This window comes from Metopolophium dirhodum, chromosome 7, assembly GCF_019925205.1.
Source record: "Metopolophium dirhodum isolate CAU chromosome 7, ASM1992520v1, whole genome shotgun sequence".
Taxonomy (NCBI): Eukaryota; Metazoa; Arthropoda; class Insecta; order Hemiptera; family Aphididae; genus Metopolophium; species Metopolophium dirhodum.
In genome coordinates this window covers 30,569,626-30,596,877 of record NC_083566.1, presented here as the reverse complement: position 1 = coordinate 30,596,877, position 27,252 = coordinate 30,569,626, and the positions used below count along the sequence as shown (strand labels likewise).

The window sequence follows — 27,252 nt, the reverse complement described above, 5'->3', positions numbered from 1 at the left end:
TGGCTTTCGTTTACTATTTAATTTACTTATTACCTACTATAATGAAAAATTCGATTTATACGTTAAAATGAATTTTACTAAATTACTTACAATTGTTTCAAACCGTGATACTGGAATTAGCTTTTTACAACAACATAATATAATCAAAGTTAGTGAAGTGTGTGAAAATGGCCATATAATGTCCATCAAGGGATCGCGATGGCGATGTCAGAAAAGAAGTTGCCGAAAGGAAAAAGGTTTGAGAATTAATAATTGGCTAACTGGTTCTAGACTACCAATACACACAATTGTCCATTTCATATACTACTGGGCCCGAGAAATGTCTTCAGTAACATTTTGTAAACGTGAACTAAATATGGGACAAAATGCTGTGGTTGATTGGAGTAATTATCTACGTGAGGTATGTGTATGGAAGCTTGAAAATAATCAAAATAAAGAAATTGGTGGTCCCGGTCTTTTTGTTGAAATAGATGAAAGTTTATTTGTGCGTAGAAAAAATAATGCTGGGCGTATTCTGCCACAGCAATGGATTTTTGGTGGAATATGTCGGGACACTAAAGCGTGTTTTATAATCAGTGTACCAGATCGATCGGAGAAAACATTGTTACCTATAATACAAAAATATATAAGACCAGGCTCAATAATTTTGTCAGATTGTTGGAAAGCTTACAATAATTTGCAGCAAGTGGGATTCAAACATAATACTGAAAACCACACCTACAATTTTGTCGATCCGGACACAGGGGCTCACACCCAACATATTGAGAGGTTGTGGGGTTCTGCTAAATGGGGCAATAAAAAGCGTCGTGGAACTAACAGAAATTTTCTAGAATCATATTTGGCAGAGTTTATGTGGAGAACACGTCTCGGAGAACAAGACGCATTTGAAACTATCCTCAAAGATATTTCCGAATTCTGGCCTCCATTATAACTATACATTTTTTAATTTAAACTTTATACTATACATTTATATATTTAAAACTATTAAAATAAAATAAAATAATATTATACATTGAAATATTTTTTTTTATTTATGGAGGGGCGATAACAAACAAGAGTGGCGGGGCGATAAATTTTTTACGGTGTACTGGCGGTGCGATAACAAACAAGTACCTAATATAAAATATGCCAAGAAAATTACGAAAATAGTATGGGAGTGGGCTGGTATCACAGTTTTTAGTATTTCTTTTTTTTTTTTACTCAATTGTTTTTGTCAAGTGATGTTTGTCACATTATTCAAGCTAAAAAACCAGCTGCGCGTAACGGACGCAAAGAGGTCCGCCGCCAGGCCATGATCTTATTGTGCGGCGTGTATAGGTAGGTACTTGACACACTCAGTACATTTTTAAGGTGCTTGGACACTGTAGAGAAAATTATAACTGGAGTTAGATCGGTCTAGTAAGACTGCTCTAGAAGTGTATTTACACTATACAGACATTGTCTTTAAGTAGGTAAGTCTATGAGAAAGGAGTAGAGCTAATATATTATGTAGATTAGTCTACGGCCCGCATGTGCATTGTACATATGACTTTTTGTTTGATATTTCGAAAGCATTTATCATTTGGGATAGTTGTTGACAATATTCTTCGTACGATAAATGTCGGACCGCAAACGCGTTGCAGCTGCAATTATAAAAATATATAGAGAGTCATATCTTCCTATACAGCGACTGAACGCTCGCCCCGACACACGAGTAGGATGTGGGAGAGCAGCTATTCAATTCAGGTTCAAAAGGGTTCTCCACATCGAATCGGTAACCAGCCTCCAAACAGGGACATCTGCATGCTACCATGCCGGTCACTCTTTATGTCAAGAACGCCTCAGTGGATATTTTAAGAAATTATCACTGGGCGACATAAAAAAAAAATTCACTCTGACTATCAAAATCAACATATTATGAGCTTATAAAAAACTTTTCAGTATTAAATATTATAAAAAACATTACCTATATCTAACAATACCATCAAAACTCACAACACATAATTACAAATAACTTATGAGTTAGGTAAATTAATTCTTATTAATTACAAAAAATGGAATCAATATTGTCAATATTGTAAAAATAAAAATACATTGGGCCTCACACACAAAAAATGTTCTACACGCCACTGATAAGCCTTACCATAAAAAATACCATTATTAAAGACTGATATCAATGTAAGCTTACACTTATAAATTGTATTCGAAAACACAAATTTCTAATGATTTTTATCTTATTTACTTATTGAGTAAACACTGCAAGTGTTTCAAGAGCATCATACTTATATATAGGTACTACCTAGTAACTAGAGTAATTTATAATAAGTAATAACTAATAACTAATACGCATATATATATTGTTTTTGAACTATTAAAAATAATTATAATCATAAAAACTATAAATCATTATATTATTAATATAGGTACCACCTATGTCCTATATGTATACTAACCTATATAATATATAGGTATAAGTATTAATTGTTGGTATATATTTATTTTTACAATCCTTGAACTGAGATATGTATTTAAAGTTTAAACGATAATATTAAATGAATATATTAATACTGCAATTTCTGAACTCTTAACATAATAGTGTTTGGACTTGTGTTTTGAACGGTTTTAACTTTATTTTAGTTGTAAAATATTACAAAATAGCAGACTACTGCTAAAGATTACCTAAATAATGAGTTTTGCAAGTATATATATAGTGGTATTAAACTACTAAACTACTAACATTAGTTATAAATACCTACTATTTATAATCAATGGTAGTAATTATTTAACAGTACATTTTCACGTATTTAGTTAATTCTGTAACCAACAAATCTAAAGAATACATAAACACAGTTTTTTAGATTCTGAGCGAAGCGATGAATGTATTCATAGTTGAAGTTAAAATTTGGCGAAATTGCATATTAAAAAACCAAGAATAATGATTTTAGTTATTTTTTTTAATTTTATAATATTAATTCAACTTATCGGTTACCGTATAAATAATAAGAAATATCATTATAAATATAATATAAAATATCCTAGACTGACAAACCGTCTCCGCTCAGAACAATGATATTAAAACTATATCATTAAAATATTGAATTCAAATTTAATACCATCCATTACAGTGACATCCACTTCTTGTCCACACAAATATTTTATTTTTGTTAAACTATAAAATGTCTCGAAGTTAAAAGAGATACATTCTAAAAAAATAAAATGTAACACAAATTTATAATTTTATAAATGTTAAACTTACGTTTTTTTTTATGAAATTAAAATTGCTATACTCAGTGGCATAGCCAGGATAAGAAATGGGGATTAAACATCCCCTGTACCCCCAGGTTATGCTACTAATACACTGATTCTGCACACTTTTTAATCTTTTTAAATAGCTTTGATACTAGGTATATAACTTTTGAGAAATCTTATATTCAATTTGCAAACTTTTTGACCGAGCAAAAATATTTTATTGACATTAATAGAAAAGAAGGTCCTAAAAGGTGATGACAGACACAAAAATAAAAAATTCAACTAAAAAAAAACACACATCATTGTAAAATCAATACACTCATCGTTCCACTCAGAATCTAAAAATATATTATATTATATATTTTTGTTTATTTTCATATTAGTCGTGCAATAATGTCATTGTAATACTTAATCGAACGACACACAAATATACAATTGTCAACTAAAATAATTAATATTAATAAGTTTTATGGAATTATCGAATCGAGTGCAAATAGAACTTTTTATTATTATAATTATCATTTATCACATATTTGGATTTTAACAAATACCTTTTTAAAAATGCTCATAAAATATTTAAAAAAGAAGTCAACTTTACTTAATAAAAATAATGAGATTTCAAAAATTGTAAAAAATAATCTACTTTATGAATTAAATAAATATTTTTCTAATAACTAGATTTGCAAATTAGTAATTTTGAATTTAAAAAAAAAAAATATTTATATCGGATTTAAATTTTTTTATTTTCAGTATTAAAATCAAAAATTAAAAATGTTATACTATACATGTAAATATATTAAGCAAGTCTGTAAATGATACAAACAATTTTAAATATTGCTTAGACTAAAAGTTATTTTATTTGACAGGTATTTCTCTTACACCCTGTGTACCTACTACCTACCTATTTTAATAAACACCTTAAGATATAGAGATTACGATTACCTATTTATTCTTACCTAAATATTACGATTACCTTTTTATTCTTACCTAACCTAAACGATAAATTTATAAGAATGTATTGTAAAATAATTAGTAAGTAGACAATTTTAGTTATAGATAGATTTTAGTTGGTATAACATGGGCTCAATAATATGAAGTATAAATTAAAATAAAATTCTGATTTCTCATAAAAAAAAATGTAAATGTAATTACACAGTAGTTGTTACAACTACAGTAGTTAATAACATAAACTATATACATTATCATATATCTTAACGTAAACATATATTTTATTCTACCACAGCTCACGTACATATAAATGTGTTTATTTTAGTTGGAATAATATTTATCGCTGGATTTAGTCTTTATAATAATGTAGATATTATAAGCAGGTTAGCTTGGTTAACTTTGATAGAACTCTAATGAAGAATTTAATTTATTAAAAATATTATGACATACTTATATTGTTATTATTTTTTTCAAACGCAGTTTCATTTCAATTGTCAAACTTATGAAATCGTTAGATGTATTTTAATGGTATTAGGTTACAGTGTTACGTAGGTCTTATAACCTTTCTAAACCAACATATAAATATAATATTTTATATATATATTTGAGTTCAAAACCAGTTTTAAAATGATTTATGTATCCATAATTTATAATATTCTAGAGAACAGTTTTCTGTTTAAAAAAAAAACATTTATCAGCGGGCTAACCTATTATAATATATAGAAACAACAGTACTTATAATAATATTATACATTATACAATAAGATTACAAATCATATTGTTATCTTATTTAATCCACAATAACCAAAAACAACAAAAACGTATTTATTGCAGTTTTAACGACACGAACGGAACAATTTGTATTGATAAAAAGTAATGACTGTATCATAGGCGCAAATAGCCAAATTTTTTTACGGGGACTAAGTCCCCCAAGCTCTGGCACTTTATTTGCGCCAATGGACTGTATTTTGAAATTCATAAAACTCTGGTATATAAATATATTTTTCATGGGGGGGGGGGGGGGGGGGGGGTTAATTGATGTTTATAGCTGTAAAAAATTAATAATTATATATTAATTATTTTAGAATTAAAATATCAAAGGTTTTATAAAAATATTTTATCTCAGATTTTATATTTTAGATTCTGAGTGGAGCAATGGTTTTTTACAATGATGCGTATTCTTTTAATATATTTTTTTTTGTGTTAAAACTTTGGAGATGCTTTTTTTCTACCACAAAAATGCTACAATATTCAACGTTGAGCGAGGTTTCTTCTAGCGAATTGGATCTTGTTTGTACTTTGAGGTGTCAAAAGTAGAAATGTCACAGTACTTTAAAAGATAACATGATTAAAATTACGAAAAAACGACAATATCTATACGGCATTTACGCAAAACCAATTTTCGACATAATGTATCTTATTTTTTGTTGTACCTACCTCGTTCAAATACGAACAATCGTAGATTTTAATTTTTCACAAATATTTATATTAACATTTTCTAGACATGATAATATTTTAAAAATACATTGATTGTTTTTTGGATATTTATAGACGTTTGAAATTTTCAGCTTTTATTAGTTTTTATTCAAAGAAGCATCCTTCTTCCTTATAAGCTGTTCTAAATTCTAATGCATTAGGCAATACGGTTGCAAAATAATCAGATCAGTCAGACTTTCTTTTTATAGGCGTTTGAATTTCAAATTGACAAATTGTGACTATAAATTCGTCAAAACCTGTGAAACTCATAAACCATATTGTACTTAGTTTAAAAATGCATTAACATTTTTAATTTATATAAGTAGGTTTAGGGTATGGATATAAGATTTGAGCATTTAATACAAGTTTTCCACAATATAATAAAAAAAAATTTTAGAGTAAAAGCCATTGATGTTTCTTACGAGAGTTTGAATTTCAAATTTTAACGTAATTCTTCAAATCGCGAACTATTTTGTAGACCTGCATAATATAAGAATCGTTTTTTCAATGACGAGATATACACTCGACACTTACTGTACAGGTACAGCAGAGCGAATTTTAGGTCAATGTCGAAGTACAAGGGCAAAGGGAGATTTTTATTTCAATTATTTATCCCCACACTACCCCCTGCCACGACGAATGAAATTCGTAAAATATACGCCACTGCAGCAGCTGCCGATGTATAATATAGTATAATATCATAACAATATCGGTTTGGTAAAGTGATTTGCGCACTCGCGGGAGATGATTACGATGGTAACTAATATAATATCATTATTATACAATATAATATAATATTGTTGTACATGCAAAACGAAAAAGTCATAACGGCCGTGGCGGCGGTTAACGAATTGAAGCGAAATTTCGCTGCGGCGGCTGCAGGCGTCCGACGCGGCGTGGTCGGCGAGGGGGGGGTGGAGGGGTTTGAGTGGTCGGTGACGACGCCACGACGGCGGTCATATCGATGGCCACCGTCGCGTTTTCCCACTCGTACGCGCGCGTACCGCTCGACTGCGGCCTGCAGCAGCCTTGTGGCGGGCGGGCGGGCGGGCCAGCGACGGCGGACGACGCGAGCGCGGCGCATACGATAACACCGTCACGCGGTCGACGCTCGTGTGCCCGTCGCGCGTATATTCGACGTCGTCGTACGCGTCACGCGCGCAGTCTGCGACGCGTCGTCACTGCCGCCGCCGCCGTCCGTTTTTTTTTGATATTTTTTCATTTTTCTTTCGCTTACGTGCGATCACGACGTGTGGTGAAGGCGCGCGCGCGCGCGCTTGGCGTTTATACGCGTGTTTGTTTACGTGCGCGCGCTTGTGTGTGCAGTGGTATCATTGCGTTATACAACAAGTGGTACACCTATATATCATACTAAATAGTATAATATAATATTATATAATACACGGGGTGCAGGGATTTCATATTAAATCCATAATTGCATATTCTACTGTAGAATAGTATAGTAACATATAGGTACAGCAGAGTGAATATATAGGGCAACCGCGGTTGTGGTTTTCCCTGCCGTGCGGTGACGTCACGGGGCCACTGTGCAAGGTCGCGAAATTTACTGTGGTAATCCACTATACTGTTAATCATCGACTAATAATTACTATAAAGCAATTATTGGCGAACCGCGCGAAACCCAATCAAACACTTTTAGACTTTAGTGCTCGGCGACTAAACCGTTTTGTGAATAAAAACACGGACACAGTATTATACTACAATCCACCACACTATAATATACCTACTATAAGTGCCTGTACTATGTATAACTACTCAGTTCCGGTGGGACGTTTTGCACCCACGAACCACCCACATCCCATTATTACTTGTTATATTTCGTGTCTGACGGGAGAGTAATTTCGTCCACATATTATTATTGTTATCTTTTTTTTCATTATTTTGTATAATAAATAGTGGATCATATAGTATCTTATACCTTATACCTATTTTAAATAATACAAGTAACTATCAAAAAGTTAACCACGTCAACAGTAACGTTTACATTACATAAACACTATGTCTATGCGTTCTGAGAACACCTGTGTGAATGAGTACGTGTCGTGTAAGAGGGGATAAATCTACTTTGTGAAAGTACCACGCAATTATACAATATTGGATTGTTTTCAGTTGAATTCATTAAACATTTCTATATTAAAATTTAAAACAACGGAAACATTTTTATTGTTTTTTTTGTTAATGGGAAAAATAATATGTATGATATGATCAAAGAATAAAAACTCAAATACATAGTGACTGTTTTAAAACACTTATTATATCGGAAAGTATTAATCAACTCAGCTAAAAATGTATTTGAATTTATTTAATATATAAACAAGACGACAATAATAACGATGGAAAAAATTAATATATTTATTCGTTTTGTTATACCTAAGTATAATTTGTATTTTGTATGCATATCATGCGATGAATATCATCGCACTTTTTATTCAGAAAAATGTAAGAAGTATATATTCCCTTCGCGTCTCTAATTCCCAAGATTTCCACATTCTATTTGGAATATTAATAATGTTATCTGACTTAGGAATACTTTAATCCATTCTATATTAAAATACACATGCGTCTTAAAACGATTGTGAAATATCGTCCCCCTTTTCATGTATTTAATTGGTGTTTAAGACATCTTAAATTACTACTAAAATTAAAATTTGATTTCTGAGTTTTAATTTTCTAACTGTTCTTAAACTTCCAAAACACTTCCATACTTTAAAGGCATATAAATATTAATTTAATATTGATTTGTTTCCTCGTTGTACATTGATTTGTACATTGATTTGCATATTATTCTTGTTTTATTAACCATACGAAATTGACTTATGAATAAGGTCAGTTAGGTATACGTGTTGTACGAGTATGAAAAATGACAACCAGACGTCCTGTATTTTTATTACCGGTTTTTATAGAGGTCAATGGCCGTCCTTGGTCATTTCTTCTCCATTTCCAAAAATTAAAGTACACACAAGATGTTGACGATTTGTTAAGACTAAAGTGCGCAAATGATGAGTCGCATTACTGAGTTAAGAGGTATACAGTAATACCTATACATAATAATATTGTTTTGGATTTCGTTGTAAACATTAAACATAACAACGTATAATATATAATATTGTGTGTATAACTATAGGCCCTCGATGAGAAGAAAAGTCATATTAGACCATCTATACATATAACATCTATAACATTTTGTAATATGAATTAGTTCAGTACACGAAGCGACAAGCGTGAAAGTATGTATATATATATATATACGTAATATACGCAACCTATATGTAGGTACTCGTATAATATGACACGGAAGTAAAAATGCGACCGTTAGACAGTTTACAACAACTATTATAGAAGAAAACTAATATAAACTATATACTTTATATAGTATTATCATAGTACCTATCATACTAAGTAATATAACTAATAGTTAGGTACTTCAGCGAGGAGTGAGCCGTACATCCACAAATCAACCGCATAAAATCAATACATAATTAAGTTTGTTTAAATACCTATGGTGTATTACATAAATATAATTGATAACAAAATTAGGAATGCATCAAAATCCAAAATGTATTGCCTGATACTTCCATGATATTTGCGATATCCATAAACTGTAGCTAATATACAGGTCCAGCAGCTAATGTTAGGAAACGTTACACCGACATTTGTTGTCTCCGTCTTAGAAGTGCGTAACATATAGCAAATTGTATTCTCAGCAGAGCACGTCTAGCTCCGTTAGTTTAAAAATTACAGTGAATTGACCTTTTATACAATTTAAAGGTAAGATTATTATCTAAGCAATCTCGTGAGACTTTTATTATATTTTAATTTTAAAGCGAGTTATGAGTGTTTTAAGATGTACAAAAAATTTACAATTTTAAAATAATCATAACTCGCTTTAAAATTAAAATATAGTAAAAAGCTCATGAGATCGCCTGGAATCTAGAAAATAATTTCACCTTTAAATTGTATAAGAGGTCAATTCACTCTAATTTTTAAAAACAAAGCTACACGTGTTCTACTGAGTGAACACAATTTGCTATATTACGCACTTGTAAGACGGAGACAACAAAATATGTCAGTGTAACGTCCTCTTAATGTATTAGGTATATAATATAGGTAATATTTGAAATAATGAAAAATTAAATGAATTATTTATGAAATTAAAAAGAAAGCATTATCAAATACCCAGATAAAATAAGACAAATATAATCACAATATTACATGTATCCATTTTTATTTTAGAGAAAATTGCTAATATAATTAAAACAAAAATACTGTAAGTTCTTAGAATTTTAAATTCTAAATTTGCATTCCACTAATATAAGTGCATAACTGTATAAGACTTATTACTTATATTTAAAGAATATATTTCTTATCTAAAACTGAAAAAATAAATGTTCGACTCAAAGGAAAAATCACCGACAAAAGTTTTTTCTCGCTTTTAAATATTATGTCTATATTATCATTCCATCTTTACAAAGAGAAAAACAAGCGTGTTAAAATATGTATTTACATAATATTTTTATCAAATTTAATGTCAATAAAAAAATGTTAAATATATAATTAGTGTAACTACAAGTAAATACCTTTTAAAATTTAGTGCATTACTGAATAAGTGCTTAACTACGTAATGCTTAGATAATAGATTCTGATATTTATATATTCATAGTTATAATATGAAACAGTCAAGTGTTTAAAAAAATGAAAAGGAATGAGTCTAATAACTTATTCATCATAGGTACTTATTAAAATCCATTAAAAATAATGGAAGATTGTAAAAAAAGATGATATAGAAATGTGTTCCTATTTACAGCAAAGGCGGATTTAAATGTACCTAAAATTGATTAATTGCTAAAGTAAAAAACTGACTTTAAAAATGTATTTAAATGATATGTACAAATTATTTAATATCCCAGTCATTAAACATTATAAAATATTCTTATCTGATAATATTCTGATCTAACATTTCTTATATACCTAAATGAAATTCTGCCAAAACAGTACATATTTTTTGCTCAAAAGTAAATAAAAGATAATTTAGCCATAGGTACATGTATATAGTATAATATATAATATACCCATTAATCGTTTGAAATTGTACTTATCCATTGAAATGTATAACAGCATATAAATAGATTCATACCTATTGTTTAATACTTTAGAACTTTATTTAAGTCAACATTATAATAGGTACCTACGTATATATGATTAAATGACTGCAGGTGTTTTCATTCTAAATATAGGTACGATAGTGTGCATGTTAAACGGGTTGTTAAAACAGTACCTGTGTAAGTGATGGGTTACAAAACTGCAAAATGTCCAAACTACAACCGTTTCTAAAATGTTGATAATTTTTAAGGATTTATTATAATTATAAAATGGCATGGAGCGTGGACCCCAGAAAATAAATATTAAATGCAATTTATTATTGTGATCGAAAAATAATTCTAGTCAGAACTGAATGTAATTTAAAAATTACATTTCTTCACAGTTATTCTTTTAAAGTGTTCTCAAAAATTACAGAGTAATTAAAAATAATACCCCTCTTTAGTAGGCAAGATTTTCATTTTAGATTTCAATGATGTGTCAAATGTTTAGATCCTTTTTTATAACCGCAAAGTATTTTGTCAAATTAAAAACCTACGAAAACATCCCACTTGCTATTTCGCCATACCACGGCTATAGAATTATCTGTATTCTATTGTTATACAGTTGTGTGCTACACATGGAATCAAAAATGCTTATAACAAATATTTTAAAATAATATAAATACAACAAAAAAAGCAATTAAAATTTTTTTTCGGTAGTTTATTTGGTTATTGACTGCGATTCCAAAGATTATACCTGTCTGAAGTAGGTATCACGTAAATTGATAAATCTTCTTGCTGTTTTTTTTATCTTCATAATTCATATTAGCATTTCTACGAATCTGCTCTCATATTTTATAATTTAACTTACCATTCATAATATGTACTGTTTGTTGGTTTATTGATTTCGTATAAAAACAAACATTAATTATTGTTACAACAAAAAAGCTATGTAGGACTTATACCAAGTTACCCCTTTTCTCGTCATAATAATATGACTTGAATAAAACATTTTTATTATATCATAGGTGGCATAATATTTTCGTTAGTTAATATGCATATACAACAGCTTAACTACAATGATTACGGGAGTTGGGGTTATTTAAAATATACTGTTCAACATAGTTTGAGTTGTTAAATATTTTGTTATTTGTTATTAACTATTATTGAGTCCAAACTATAGAAACATTTATATACAGTATATTTATTATTTATATATGTGTATTGTATTACATTTACCTAGTGCAGTCTGCAAGGAAATGGCTCAATAACACTTTATGACGCATCTCATTGCAATTTTTGATAGGTTAGAGGGTCGATGGATATTTAGGGCGACATACTGGAGTCAGAGCGAGTTATCATACTAAGCAATCTCTGTATTTGAAGTTTTTTCACTCCACTCTTCTAACCAAACTTAAATATATATATAGTTTATTGTACCTAACGGTTTGTTTGATTATAGATATTTAAGATTATAGAAGTTTAATACGTTAATTTTATAATTTTAAATTAAAAATTAAAATAATAATATAACTTTATACAATCAACTTTAAACTCAAAAGTAGTAATCCATAGTATGAACTTCTAACACGTTTGTATTTGTATTCGAAACATAATAGTAATTAATATTTTCTTTATTCTCTTTTTTCTCTGTATTTGTTATATTAAAAATGTATTTCTTGCCACAATATGGCAAATAATATATAAATAATAATATTTACAAAGATAAGTTATTAATTTTGATCTATTTTCACTTAAAAAGTACAATAATAATTGTTAAATGATTACAAGTTTTTGTTATAAATAACATAATATATTATTCTAGACTAACCTAACCGTAAGGTCGAGTGGAATGGTCATATCAAGGCCCACTTGTTCTTACAATAAAATTAATTTATTTAAAAAAAAACTGGATGTGTGTTGTGTGTATAAAGCTGTAAGGTTGAACCCCCGTTTACATTACCTTTACCATATCGTTACTTGTATATTATTGTTACGCGATTTATTCGTTCATGCAAATCAGTCGGTTTTCTGCACAGGCATATTCCTACGTTGCCATATCTCAAACAAAGTAATAATAATAATATGTTATAGGTACACTGTACACAGTTTGTTTATAATTTTAATGGGAAAATTACATTTTTGAATTGTTTGAATTTATTAATATTGACAATAATATGACCGTGGTTTGGTAATTTGGTTTTAAAAAAGTATACAGGTACATTTTTACCGATTGTTGTTCGGTGCAGTGTTCAAACTTTAAATGTATTGATATCTAGTAAATTGTTTAAGAGAAATATCGATTGTGTATCAATTAATATCTAGAAAAATATTAATTGCTGCAAAACTATATTACAAAAAATATATATATATTCGTAAATAACTATGAAATATAACTATGACGAGTTGAATTCTAGTATTTTCGTTGTTGATTTTTAATATTTTCAAGAATAACAATGCAAAGTTTTTCTATTTAATTTTTTTTTTAAGTATTCTTTATCTATTTAAATGTTCTCTATGCGCAAGTAAAAATTAAACAACCACCAAAATATTATTTTAACCCAGCTTCATTCATATATAGTTCTTTTAAATTTTATATGAAATTGTTTTTTGGTTAAATATCCCGAAATGCACCCCCCTATTTCTTGAGAAAAATTTATAAAACTTGAGAATTTACACTTGTAAGTTGTGATTTGAAAATGTAATACCTACCTAGAATCTTAGTCATATGTTACGCTAAATTTCTAACCATAATAATCAAAAATCTTGAAAATGTCTAATAGAAATATTTTTAATTTGAAGAGAATAAGGTTTGGATTATGACCAATTTTTAAATTACATTACGTTATTTTAATTTCATCTGAAATTTACTTTTTTAGATACTAAGATTTAAGATACTTTTGAAGATACTAACATTTGAAAATAACTATATAAGGTTATTTTATGCATAAAAATATTAAATGCATGTCAAAAATCTTTTGATCATTAATTATTTTCGCGATTAACTCAAAATTTTAAAGAGTCTTATAACCTATTTATATGTGTCTCAATCAGAATTTTCATTAAAATTGATAGTAATTATATAAATACCAGTATACCATCATCCTGGTCTGAGTTACTGCGAAAGAAATAAAGTGATACGAGTGGCTCATTTTCCGGTCTTCATATCCAGATTTCTAATTATGTTGTTAAACATTATATATGTTATGTGTTTAGATTACCAACGAATTCAACCAATAGATAACCTTTTAATACTAATATTTTTAATTTTTATTAAATCTTATACTATTCTGTGTTCATTAGTTTTTACAAATTACAACATATAACAAGTATAAAATAATTTAAATTATTCAACTGTTCAATTTCAATTCTATAAACTAAGATGATTTCATATATTTTAATATAATTTATCAGACCTAATTGTCAATAAATGTACTAATTATTATCTAGAACCGATGGAGTAAATTGCGCTTTTATTGCTTCCGGTTTCCCATCATGCACATATTTTGTGTCCTATTGGTACAATGCCAGGACAATATAACTGCGAGTAGACTGAAAAGGATAGAACTATAGAAGAATAAAATGTATACAATGCAATAAAACATCCCACTGGGAGGAAAATGTGAGAATTGCCTATGAAACTATAGTTTTACAATAGTAATTTAAATTTGGACTACAATCAATATAATTAACTTACTTTTTGTTAGGTTTTAATTTTAATGTTTAATAGAATCATCGTAATTAAATTAAATATGTATGTAACATAATATTCGAATCATTCGGTTGGTATAATAAGTAATAACGAATCTGACCTTACTATATTGACGAGACATATTAAATATTATTAAGTACTAAAGTACCTATAATGCTTATCATCAGTTTTATTGAAATAAAGGTTTAATTCCACATTTTTTCTTTATAGCGAGCGGGTTTTATCTTACAATAAATGAATAAAATAATAATAAATATAATAATATCTTATCTTATAATAAATCTATGTTTTATTTACAATTTACGTTTACAAAACAGGATTATCGACGTAACACCAGTTTTCGACAAAATTGTCTTTATATTGTTCTTTTTCGTAATTGAAAAAAAAGAATAACTGTAGGGATTTGAAATTTTCACCAAATATTTATATTATAATTTTCTATACTTATACTAGAAGTTTTTAATTTTTTTTTGTGGCTTCCAGCTAGTGCCAGTGAAAAACTAACTAAAGATTGTAATAAATAACGTTAAACTTATGTCCCTCATTACTGTCCTTGACAAAATAAATTTGTATTTTATTGTTCCTATTGTACTGAGGTGTGTGAACGAAACTATAGTTTCCAAATTATAGAAATTATGATATTACTATACTTATTTATATTTATGATTATTTTTCGTACACTCGTACATTTAATAGGAGCCATGATTTGAAAACGGGTTCACTACTAGATTATTTTTTAAAGGCCACATTTATCATTTTATTTACTTGCAACATGCTAACACCATGTCATTCCTTTTTTCGTACTCCTACTATATTTCGGACATTGTTACGTCGTTTGTTGTGTACATCTTGAATTTCGAATCATTGTCAAAAAGTTTATCATTTATAGTCCATAGGTATAATCAATGATTGAATACCTACATGTGGTATTATGTTATTATGAAATATTATTAGCTAACTTACAAGAAAATGTTCTGTAATATTGTAGAAGGAAATATAGAACTAACGGTTTTGTATCATTAAGAGGACGCTACACGACCATTTGTTTTCTCCGTCTTACAAGTGCGTAACATAGCAAGTTTACGTTCACCAGATCACATTAGTTAAAAAATTTAGTTAAAAATTAGAGTAAATCGATCTATTATGAAACTTTATGTTAAGAACATTATCTGTGTTTGTATGTTGGTTTTTTACAATAGTTCAATTTTTCAGCAAGTTATGCATATAAAATACAATATAGCGTAAATTAAAAATGCTCATAACTCACTTAAAAACTGAGTTATCGTATAAAACTCCACGTTCAAACATAGATAATGTTCTTACCCAAAAGTTTGATAGTAAGTCGATTCATTCTAATATCAAAACTATAACAGGCAACAGCACACTATTGAAACTGGCGAACGAAAATTTTCTATAAACATATAACTTTGCGGGTACGACGTCCTCTATTAGGATTAAATAGTACAACGTTGGATGTGGATTCAATAGACAATATTATGCTAATATTGCTCTAATACCTAGAAACCTAGTAGTTAACCTGGAAATTTTACCTTTTTAATAATAAAATTGTTATCATAATAAATACATTTGAGATATCCCATAGTGGATAAGATAACATATACCTGGGTACTATCAAAAAGATGAAAATAAATAAAATCATGTTCTAAATTCTAGTCAATAGTTTATAAAAAGAGTGCTAACTTACTCAGATTAATTGAAGCACGATAATAATATTATGTTGGGAACTCATTTTTTCTCGTTAACCTAATACATACCAACTAAATTTTATCCATTGGTAAATATTTTTTACAAAAAGTACTTACATAGTTCAATTTTGCAACCAATTATGTTTAAAACTTAACAATAACAACGCAAATAGCTATCACTGTAGATAATGGTATTCTTTTAAAATGCCCGTGACAACTCCCAATAGTCCCAATTCAAAAGTGAATCTATAGGTACACCAAGTGGGTTTCCATGGTATTTACACCATTGTATTTACACCGGAAATCACCTGAGTCATGTGACGATTTTTTCGAGGACAAATTAAGGTTGAATAAATATTCTATTTTAGAAACAATTCACGATTAATCGTACCTATATATCCAGCTTTATGTAATAATTTATTGATAAAACATATATTATTAGTGAATATGTCTAGACTCTAGATTATAGAATACAAAATAGAAATAAAAGTTAGATTGAATTTTTAAATATCTAATCATTCCTTAACAGTATTGTATAACTGCATGTATTGTACACTTGTATAAATATGAAATAGTTAACCTTATAGTAAATTTCCATTACAATATAGTTTGACTATAATTAATATATAACTATATATAATTGAACTCAATTACAGAAAAAAATAGATATTTAAAAACCTAACATATCCTATTGTATGTTTTAAAAACGATTAAACTGTGGAAAGTAAAAATAAACAATAATTATAATGAACATATTTAATTAAACATTTTATTGAATAAATTCATATAATATGCTATTACTGTGATCTTTTTATTATACGATATATGCAATAATTACTTCACAAGTTATTTACTTTTACAATTATTTTCACTATCAAATCATACTTAAATTACTGTATTATATTATGGCTACGCCATACTTGTGATTTTCTAACGTTTTAGTCACACTTGTTCCCTTGGAAATTATATTTAACGTTTTGATTGGCCAGTATCCAACACCTTACAATAAAAATATATAGAATAATATACTTACATATTTGTTGTAGTTTTTAAATATTTTTATACTATCTACATTCTACAATTATAAACATTTCAAAAATATTCTGTTTTTAAATTGCACGAGTTGTATTTAAAATATGATTCAAAGTACAGACGTACCTACAGTACAATTTAAAAATATTAATACCTATGTGGTGTTTTCGATTTTATAAAGTACGGTAATTATGCATTTTAACAACCCAACCATATTATTTTTAAATATTGTGTCGACAATGACATATTTTTTTTGAATTAGGTAGTTTTTTTTTATTATTATTATTAATGAGATTTCAACATAAATTATTATATCTCGACAATTAAACAAATAAGACCATTAGTTTCAACAGTTACAATTTTGAAATTAGGTAGTCATGACTGTATATTGAAACTATTGTTACAGTTTTTACAAAATAGTACTATTGAATATATTTGTATAAATATAACATGTAAAATAGACTATTACCTATTTAATATTATCTATTTAATGTTTTATTTTCTCCCAAATTCATTGAAATGCTCTATAGTGTGTATGACTGAACATAAACAGGAGTTCTATATAAATTGCTAAATCTTTTCGATGTTTTTTTACATCATGTTATTAATATCCTTGTCATCGTTATATTGTCATCAAGCAATATAAATTGTTATCACGGCTGGTGCACATACGCTCTGAAAATATTGATTACGTTGTAGTATTGAAAAATAAAACGTGTTGGTGGAAACATGTCTGCATCATAGCATGCCAACAGGAAAATAATAGCTACATATTATTTTCAATGTGACTTTTTAAAAATAAAATGTATATGCAACCTTATATTCACCATCGCTTCTATAGCTTTAAATGTATTAGATATATTTTCTTGATATTAAAAAATGCATGTTGTATTTTAGATGTCACTATATCTAGTAATAAAATGTCGTGATAAAATGTCACTTTCCTAGTGCTTTATATTTATTTATTTTTTATAATTTTTTGTTTGATTTTAATAATACAATTAATTTTAAGTAAAAAAAGTAGGTAAAAGTGACAAATATATTGTATCTAGTTGATTGTATTCTTTCGATATTGATAGGTAAATTAGATTAAGTATACCTTAATATTTAAGTATTGCATTTACAATATGTTTTTGATATTGTCAAATTATGTGTGCATATAATTTAATGGCATTTAGTTTTAAATTAATAAAACAAACATACATTATGAATTTTTATAATAAGAAATGTATTAAATTTAATGTCAAAAAATAATTTGTTAAACAGATTAAAAAAACTAAAAATTGTTTTAAGGCCTGGATACATGCCATAACTTCTATAATACTTTAATGTCTGGACATCGTCTAGTAACTTTGACCAAAATTGGAGCTTTAGCGTTATTTAAATCATCATTCAAATTAATTATATCGTTAAAAAATATTTATTTCAAACTATACTTATCTTTGAAATATTTACCTGTTGAATATCTACTGTTTACTTAGGAAATTAAACTTCGAAATTGAAATAAATAATAACAATTTAAGTAAATTATTATATTTTTTCATAAATAAATATTTTTAATTTAAGCATTTATAATTGTATTGTTCATATGAAATGCTACCTAATTTCTGTTTGATATAGGTACTATCAAGCATTCAAGTTTCAATATTTAAAAATGATTTATTTTAGAACCATAATAATTGAATTGATTTAAGCTTTAAAATTACATTTTGACGAACCACTTTATCAAATTGTTTTTGAATAACTCTTAATTCTAATAAGCATACCGTATTATGTATAAAGGTACTTTATATGAGATATATTTTCAAAATAGGGTGTGTCTATATACTTACTTGGCACACCCCGTAGCTCCGCCTCAATATAATACTGTGGGTCTAGGTCATTGAAAATAAGATATTATATATTATTTCTTTTCATATTGTTTACTAATAATTTTATTTAAATAGAAAATTTTAATTGTAAAAACAATTTAACTACCTATGTATCTCAAATCGAATAATATCTTTCAATTTGATCATAAATTCATAACATATTAAATAGGTAGGCATCTCTAATAGTCTAACATTGTAACATAAATATATCGGTGCTCAAGTCAAACTCCAGACAAGAGATTAGAAAACACATTAGTTGTCCTTTTAAAATGGGTGCTTATTTTCAATTGATCACTACAAATGTAATGTTATTCTTATCTAATCATAGGTTTAATTTAATCATAAATTAGCAATACCTATTCATAAATTAAAAATTTAAATAATATTTTAAATATTTAAAAGACCTAGTTAAAAATATTGAAATACTTGAATCAATGAAAGAATCAGTATTTTGTATCAAACGTTTTTTGTTATCATAGTTTAATACAATAGTTGATAGTTCTCGTAGTTTTTAAATTTCATATCATTTTTTTTTTTTTATCTAAAAGTAACTTAATAATATCAGTGCTATTATAGTATTGTATTACTATTCGTATCAAATATTTATAAAGAAATCTCATTTTTATACAAATTATAGGTAGTTGTACATTTAACACGAGATCTGTAGGTATATACATGTTATATCTGTTAATTTTGTTGAACTTGGTAGTTGGTAATTTGGTATTTAGTACAGTAGGTTTTAATTAACCTGCAGCAGAGGTACCTATATAATACTATACTGACACGGTATAGTACCAAGTTGAATTGTAAAAGAATGGGTAGGCGATTCTTCGATCTGTTCACACATCACAAACATATATCATTTACGCAATTTGAAATCAATATTTATGGGCTAATTAATTATATTGCCACTCGAAACTTTTCGATCGTTGAAAAACGAAAATTTCAAATAGCATACTATTATCAGGTATTTATAACTACTTAACTACACCATCGCCGATAGTGGGCGGGAACCCTTCATGTCCGTACTATCACTATATAACGTACGGTGTTACGACTTATACGTTGCCTCCGTCATCGTTGTAGAACGGTGTTCACGTAGGTGTAGTGGGGACTGCCGTCGGTCGCTACGACTTTTCTGATTATCCGCGTTCAACACGCCGCTAATCCAGTTTGCGGAAACTACTCTCTCGCCGCGCGCGTCACACCGATGTGCGTCCATAGTGTGTATTATATTGTACATTTTTATACCCGTGATATTTCCCTCGACACCGGGGCAGTTTCCGCTCCCCCTCCCCTCACCCCGCAACCCCTTAGTTCGCTGCGGTTCGCCATATGTGTTAATATAGTGATTTTTTAATTAACCGTTACCGTTTTTTTGTTTTTTGTTTTTGTTTTTATGCACACACAAATGTATAGGCCACCGGAGGAACTGCGTGCCCACAGCAAGATGTCCTGGGACAACCCAAGGGAGTACATGCTGAAAGGAGCTACGCCACTAAAAGTCAAGTGAGTGCCTCGATTTTTTTTTTTTTTACCACACACGCCTATGTATCGAGCTTAAATTTCTCAGTCGCGCCCGGTGGGTATACGTCTTTGCGTCTTTGCCATTCTGATGGTGGGAAAATAGGTAATAAGAACGGGAATATTCATACAGTTCATACTGACGTAGTTACGCAGTCCAACAGCTGTTCGTGACGTCACGTGTTGTCACAGCGGGCGACAGCCAACAGTAGTGTCGTCCCCCTAACTAACGACACTTTTTGGCATTCCAAAATAAATTTTCAACGAATACATACTAATTTTTTTTTTCATTTGAAAAATATATTTACTAACATTGCAGACAGCATAATACAACATAACTATTGAACCCATGCATAGTTGTTTATACGTCTACATAAGTAAATATCAATTGGAATACTATTTGTTTTTGTCAATGCAAAAAATGTGTAACATAATCTTCCAAATAATGAATAATTATAATATTAACGAAATTAATATCAACAAGAATGAATATACTACTATTTAGAAAGTTCGAGTGATTATAAAATCACATTTCATTCTTCAGGCTTCAGTTCAACGTATTAAACAATAGGTACCTAATTTAACTATTTCAGAATTAGTAAATTATTAGTAAGTGTATAGTAGTGAATTTAGTTATCAAGTGTAAAAATTACTTTGTATCATATAAATTAATAACTGTGTCAGTGGCGTAACTATATAATATTGGCCTAAATGAAAAAGCTCTTTATAGAAGATCCCTTGTTTTATCACAAAAACTTAACTTTTGTATGTAACTAATAAAACTTTTGCGGGCCTCTGTGAGCGATGGCTATTTACGTCACTGAGCTATGTATTATATATTATTTAAATTATTATTAATAATTTTATCATTAGATTTTACAATCGTTCAAACTTTCCCTCGTTGGGAATGACCATTTCTTTTGAATTACAAAGAAATGATTATAATTATGTTTTATTTACGCGATTATCATAAACATAGACGCGATGTTAACATAGCGACTGATAACATAAGTGTATCGAAATAAAATTTTTTAGAATTTTAGATTGACTCCCAGCTAAAAGACTTGTTCTTGTACAATAAAAAGCTAACTGATTAAGACAAATTGTATACCAAGTGCCAAAATTAGGAAAGGTTATTTGAAAGCTTTATAAAAACATGGTTTTTATTACCTATAATATGTTCTATTGTGGAGTTTATTTCCTCTACAAATTAACTATTAGCTGGATGTAAACATAATTACACGTGTGTAGCTTTTAAATTGAAAGATATAGGTACTATTTATTACATTTTTACATTTTATGGTTTAATTGAAATTAAAATGTATGTAGACACTGGTGATGTTTTATTTCTTGAATTACCTACCTGTTATAATTGTCCGTTATAATTAGGTATTGCATATTATATATAAAATAAAATGAGATAGGTATTAGAGTTGAGTGGAACACTATGATTTATTATGAGTGTTTTTAAGTCTTTCAGTATTGTATTTAAATCGCTGCATTCGAAAAATAATTCTATACAGAACTGAATGTAATTGAAAAAATTAAATTTCTTCACAGTTATTTTTTTTAAATGTTCTCCGAAATTATAGAGTAACTAAAAATAATACTTCTCTTTAGAAGGCAAAATATTCAATTTAGGTTTCAATATTGTGTCAAATGTTTAGAACTTTTTTTTAACTACAAAGTATTTTTTCAAATAAAAAAACTTCACACTTGCTAGTTGCCATACTGCAGCTATAAAATTACCTATATTCTATAGTTATACAGTTGTGTGCTACACATAGAATTTAAAATGACTATAACAAATATTTAAAAATAAATATAATCAATAAAGCAATTTCAAATTTGTTTTCGGTAGTTTATTCGGGTATTGACTACGATTCCAAAAAGTATACCTGTCTGAAGTAGGTATCACGTATTATCTAATCGTCTTGCTGTTTATCTTTTATCTTCATAATTTATTTTAGCATTTCTACGAATCTGCACTTATATTTTAGAATTTAATTTAGTATTCATAATATTTACTGTTCATTGGTTTATTGATTTCATATCAAAAAAATATTATTTATTGTTATAAAAAAAAAATCTATGCCGAGGACCTATACCGAGTTCCCCCTTTTCTCACCTTAGTAATTTTACTTGAATAAAATATTTTTATTATATCATATGTGGCATAATATTTTCGTTAGTTAATATGCATATTCAACAGCTGAACTACAATAATATACGGAAAATGGGTATATTTAAAATATATCGTTCAACATATTTTGAGTTGTTAAATATATTATACATATCTCGTTACAGGTTAAATAACATTTGCTGTTGAAGCATTTTCTTTAAACAAAAACAAAAAAATTCTCGTTTAAGTGATAATGTAATTATTAACATATTTTATTTAAAAACAATTTAATGATAAAGGAGGCATGATTAGGAAAGCTTTATGTAATTAAATTTGTTATGGCTTAGAATTTATTTAAAAAATATTCAAGTAATTAATGTAACATATAAGGATTAAGTACTTATCAAGTATTAATGGTATTTGATAACTTGTACCTATATAATTCATTATTAAGAAATAATAAGTTATGGAATATACTGTTTTTTTTAAATATTTAAGTTAGGTATAGAAAATAATTATTAATTATAAATGTAATTGGCAATAATGATAATTCAGGAAATAACTACAATTCACGTCTTGAGTTGTTAGCCAATGACTAAAATGTATCATTTATTACAACATTTCAGCTGTAGTGTATTAGTAATTTTTATAAATTATAATTAATAATAATTATACAAACATTTCCCAGGAATTAAGTACATTTTGTAAACTTCCCTAAGCAACGTTATATATTTAGTAAGTTGTATGAACGTTTCTGTGCAATTTTTATGCTGTTATAATCTTTGTTGATATTTTCTGGGGTCGACTGGGCTTGCCACGAACGCACGCCTATATGTTTACATTGTTAACGCGTATATTATTAAATACATTAGGTTCAAAAGGAGATAACTCTACGGGATGCAGTTGGTATCTGGGTTTAGATAGTATCACTGGATCACAGTGATTTATAAAATGTAATTGCAACATAATTTGTTAAACTAGTAAGTGTGTCTGTCGGCATCACACAGTTTATAAATATGTAACTGAAAAGGCATTAATATATTCAACGTTTTTAACATAATAATATAATTAGAATGATAGTTATTAATTAATTTAGATGAATATATTTGGTTTTTTCAAAAAATATTGCCACTTTATTATCACAATAGGTACCTACCTAAAGAATATCAACAGTTACTCATAATGTAATATATAATATATAATCAATATTAATATTTTTAGAAATATTTTTATAATTTCATATAATATAACACGGGTAATTCCCTATTCATTCTTTACAGTGCCTAATTATTATCATTATTGCAGGTACCAGGTAACATAATATTAAAAAACTAAAAAGTAAAAAGTAATAGATACGTTTGAAGACGTGCATTTTATCAGCAGTGGTTAATCATTGGATTTTTTTTAAAAATTATCATTGTTATAGGTACTTATACATATATAGTATAACTAAACATATATTTAGGTATATTTAAAATATCTGGATATTAAATGTATGAAATTACTATAATTGTACATAGGATTAAATGTGTATAAGTTATTGTAAATATGTGTTTAGGTAGTATTTAATGAGGTACCTAAACCTAACTAGTGGAAAATAAGTCGAAAATCATATTTATTACAGTATTTATTATTATGTTGTTTCCTATCTTTCTTTAAAATAATTTAAATAATATAGGTACAAATAAGAATGTTTTTGAATGAGTGTTGTATAAGACTTAAAATGTAAGACAGTTCAATAGTAAACTGCAGAATTACGTAGGTATAGAATCGTTGGTATTTAAATGCTATGATTGATTTAAAAATGATCATTGTTTTTAAATTTATTGTATTAATAGATACTATGTTGGCTCTCATCGAGGTGAACTAATCTATGGGAGTGCCCAACGCCATATCCTGCCCCATGCTTGCATTATATTTTAGTTTAAATTAAGTGTTTAAGTATAAATCAATTTTGTAAATCCTATAAAATAGTTAACTTCTAAAACAAAATAAACTGCCTACAACAATATTCCATTAGAATATGAATACCTTAACTAAAATCAACATATTGCTGCAACAATAATCTTGTACTCAAGTCTTCGCTATTTATATTGAATATTTTATGAATTTTTGACTTCAAAATAATTTGAAAATGTTGGCAATTTTATTAAAAGAAATCGTTCGAATACAATATTAAATATACTTAAATTTTTTGATATGTTTAAATTGCTTTAAGTACAACATAATAATATGAGGTACCGGGATTCTATTTTCAAGCTTTTTGACCAATAATAAATACTTATCAACGGTAATAGACAATTATAAATGCCTATTAGAAGCTTAGAATTAGTTTAGATAAATTTTAAATTGTATTGCGTATAAAAAAAAAATAAATGTACTAATAACCAATAGGCAATATTTTAAGCTTATGCGATTAATATTTTTTGAATTTTTACGAATTAAAGAAAATTGTTTTAGAAGAAATCATTATTATGTGTTTAAATATCAAATGCCATCATAATTTCAACTTTGAACACTCGTAAAAATGTATGTGATTTTAGGTTAAACATTTTTTTTTAGATTCAAAAAACTTATGAATAAATGAAAAAAAAACTTAAAAAACGAACATTTTAAGGTCTATAAATAACTCAAATATAGTCAAAAATATCTTTAATATCGATGTATAGAAAATGCTAATCGAAACATTTGGTGAAAGTTTCAAGTAAATGGTAATTACTTGTTTAATTAAATTAATATAACAAAATTAATTTTTCAAAAACTATTCTTAATTATTAAGAAAAGTATAATGATATTTTGATAATTTTTAAAATACAAATAGATCCAATTTGCTACCAAAAACCACCCTCAACAACTAAGATTATGACATTTTTACTGCTCCAAAAGGCAATGGCAGACACAAAAATCTATTTACAAAATAGAAACACACACCATTGTAAAACCAATACATTTATTGCTCTGCTCGGAATATTACATAAAAATTATAAATTTAAACAATGCTTAATTTTTAAAGATGAACTTTGGGAACATGTGGTTAGTAATTGCTCTTTTTATATTTATACAAATAGTTTATTACTTTAAAATGTTTTTATATTTTTCAACGAACTGTTTATATTATACTACAATATTACATGAAAATATATTAAAGACAAATCTATTTTTTTCTTAGTAGTTCAAAAATAATTTTTATGTTATTTCAAAAAAAATTTTCTGAAACTTCAGAGGGTTTTGGGAGACAAATGTACGTCTCTAAACTTTGGTATTATAAACCATTTGAATTAATATGTGTTAGGTAGTAAAAAAACAATACAATTTAATTTTAAATAAATTTATAATGTTTGATTTTCAAGACGTCCAAGTCAATCTTTAAATGATTAATTGTAATGAACGCTTGCGCAATCTGGCAAGCATACCATATGCACTTAAATGAATCTAAATTTAATACAACATGTCAGCACTCAACAGGCTGTAATTAAACACAAATCTATCTTTTACCTCATAATTATATAATATTATAAATAAAATAGAGTGGGGACGAGGTGGCCGAGCGGTCTAACGCGTCGACTGCGGCGCTGGCAGTCGCGGGTTCGACTCCCGGCCACTGGGCGGCATTTTTCTTCGGGCAAGTCACGGTGTCCGGAGAACAAGTGCCGCCATCCCCCCACCCCGGGGCACGGCAGAAACCTACGGGTGCCCCATTAGAAATTCTGCCAAACACAACACACACGTGTACCAACCTACCCAATATAAAACCTACCAAACCTACCCAATATAAAAACCTACAGTACCCTCCCCACACCCAATGGCCTATGTTGCCGCGGGTTACTCAATAAAAAAAAAAAAAAAAAAAAAAAAAAAAAAAAAAAAAATAAAATAGAAACAAATCGTTAAGACAAAATTATTTATTGGTGTAGACTAGATTATACGTCTTTTCATTATAAGGGATTCGTCATTTTATCTTATATTTACGGTTTTTTTTTTTTTAAATTATATAACTTGGATACTAAATTGTCCACATTAACTAGTTTTTCGATATAAAATATCCATGGACTGTTACGACCTTAACCTACATCAACAACACCATTGAATTAGGTCAGTTACAAAACTCAACTGATAAAGTAGAAAGTGCAAAAAATACAATAGAACCATTAAATATAATTAATCTCAATACATTAAAAAATACAATGTAAAGTATTTTGTTTCGTTTTTCGTCGATAATATTTGAAAAAATTATACTCTGGTTATTAAAATGAACTCCCAAACGTAAAAAGTTAAACGAAACTACAATGGGTTCATCGTTTCGGGACGACAAGAAAAAGAATCTGTTTTTTAATTAAATTCCGACGCAAATATCTTGAGTAGTACTATTGAATCATCTCGACTATTTTTGGAGATACCGAGAGGAGAAAAAAATATGTGACAATCGGTTTGTTCTTCGTTTATTAGGTTACTTGGCGTGAATTTGGCACGGTGATTTTTATTTCTAGCCTTCTGAAAGACGTAACATGTAATCATCGAGCGCTCTTTACGCGAT

The 27,252-nt window shown here is 28.0% G+C and overlaps 2 protein-coding genes across 4 annotated transcripts in view; both read left to right on the top strand.

The window, feature by feature from the left end:
* The first annotated feature begins 67 nt into the window (after window positions 1-67).
* On the top strand, window positions 68-931 carry LOC132949164 (uncharacterized). Its single transcript, XM_061019936.1, has one exon. The coding sequence runs from the start codon at window positions 68-70 to the stop codon at window positions 929-931; it is 864 nt and encodes a 287-aa protein (XP_060875919.1).
* Window positions 932-7,208: 6,277 nt separating this feature from the next.
* Window positions 7,209-27,252, top strand: part of LOC132949747 (AF4/FMR2 family member lilli-like) — a 159,045-nt gene continuing 139,001 nt past the window's right edge. Inside the window, exons 1-2 of one of the 3 annotated variants that reach the window (XM_061020795.1) lie at window positions 7,209-7,224; window positions 20,492-20,581. In XM_061020795.1, the coding sequence (XP_060876778.1) occupies window positions 20,523-20,581 (59 nt within the window). In that variant the 5' untranslated portion in view covers window positions 7,209-7,224; window positions 20,492-20,522. Of the gene's footprint in view, window positions 7,225-20,246; window positions 20,582-27,252 lie in introns of those variants that run through there. The other 2 variants (XM_061020792.1, XM_061020793.1) reach the window with 2 other exon arrangements.

Bases quoted from the DNA above. Each gene is read 5' to 3' on its own strand.
- LOC132949164 (XM_061019936.1), top strand. From the start codon at position 68: ATGAATTTTACTAAATTACTTACAATTGTTTCAAACCGTGATACTGGA.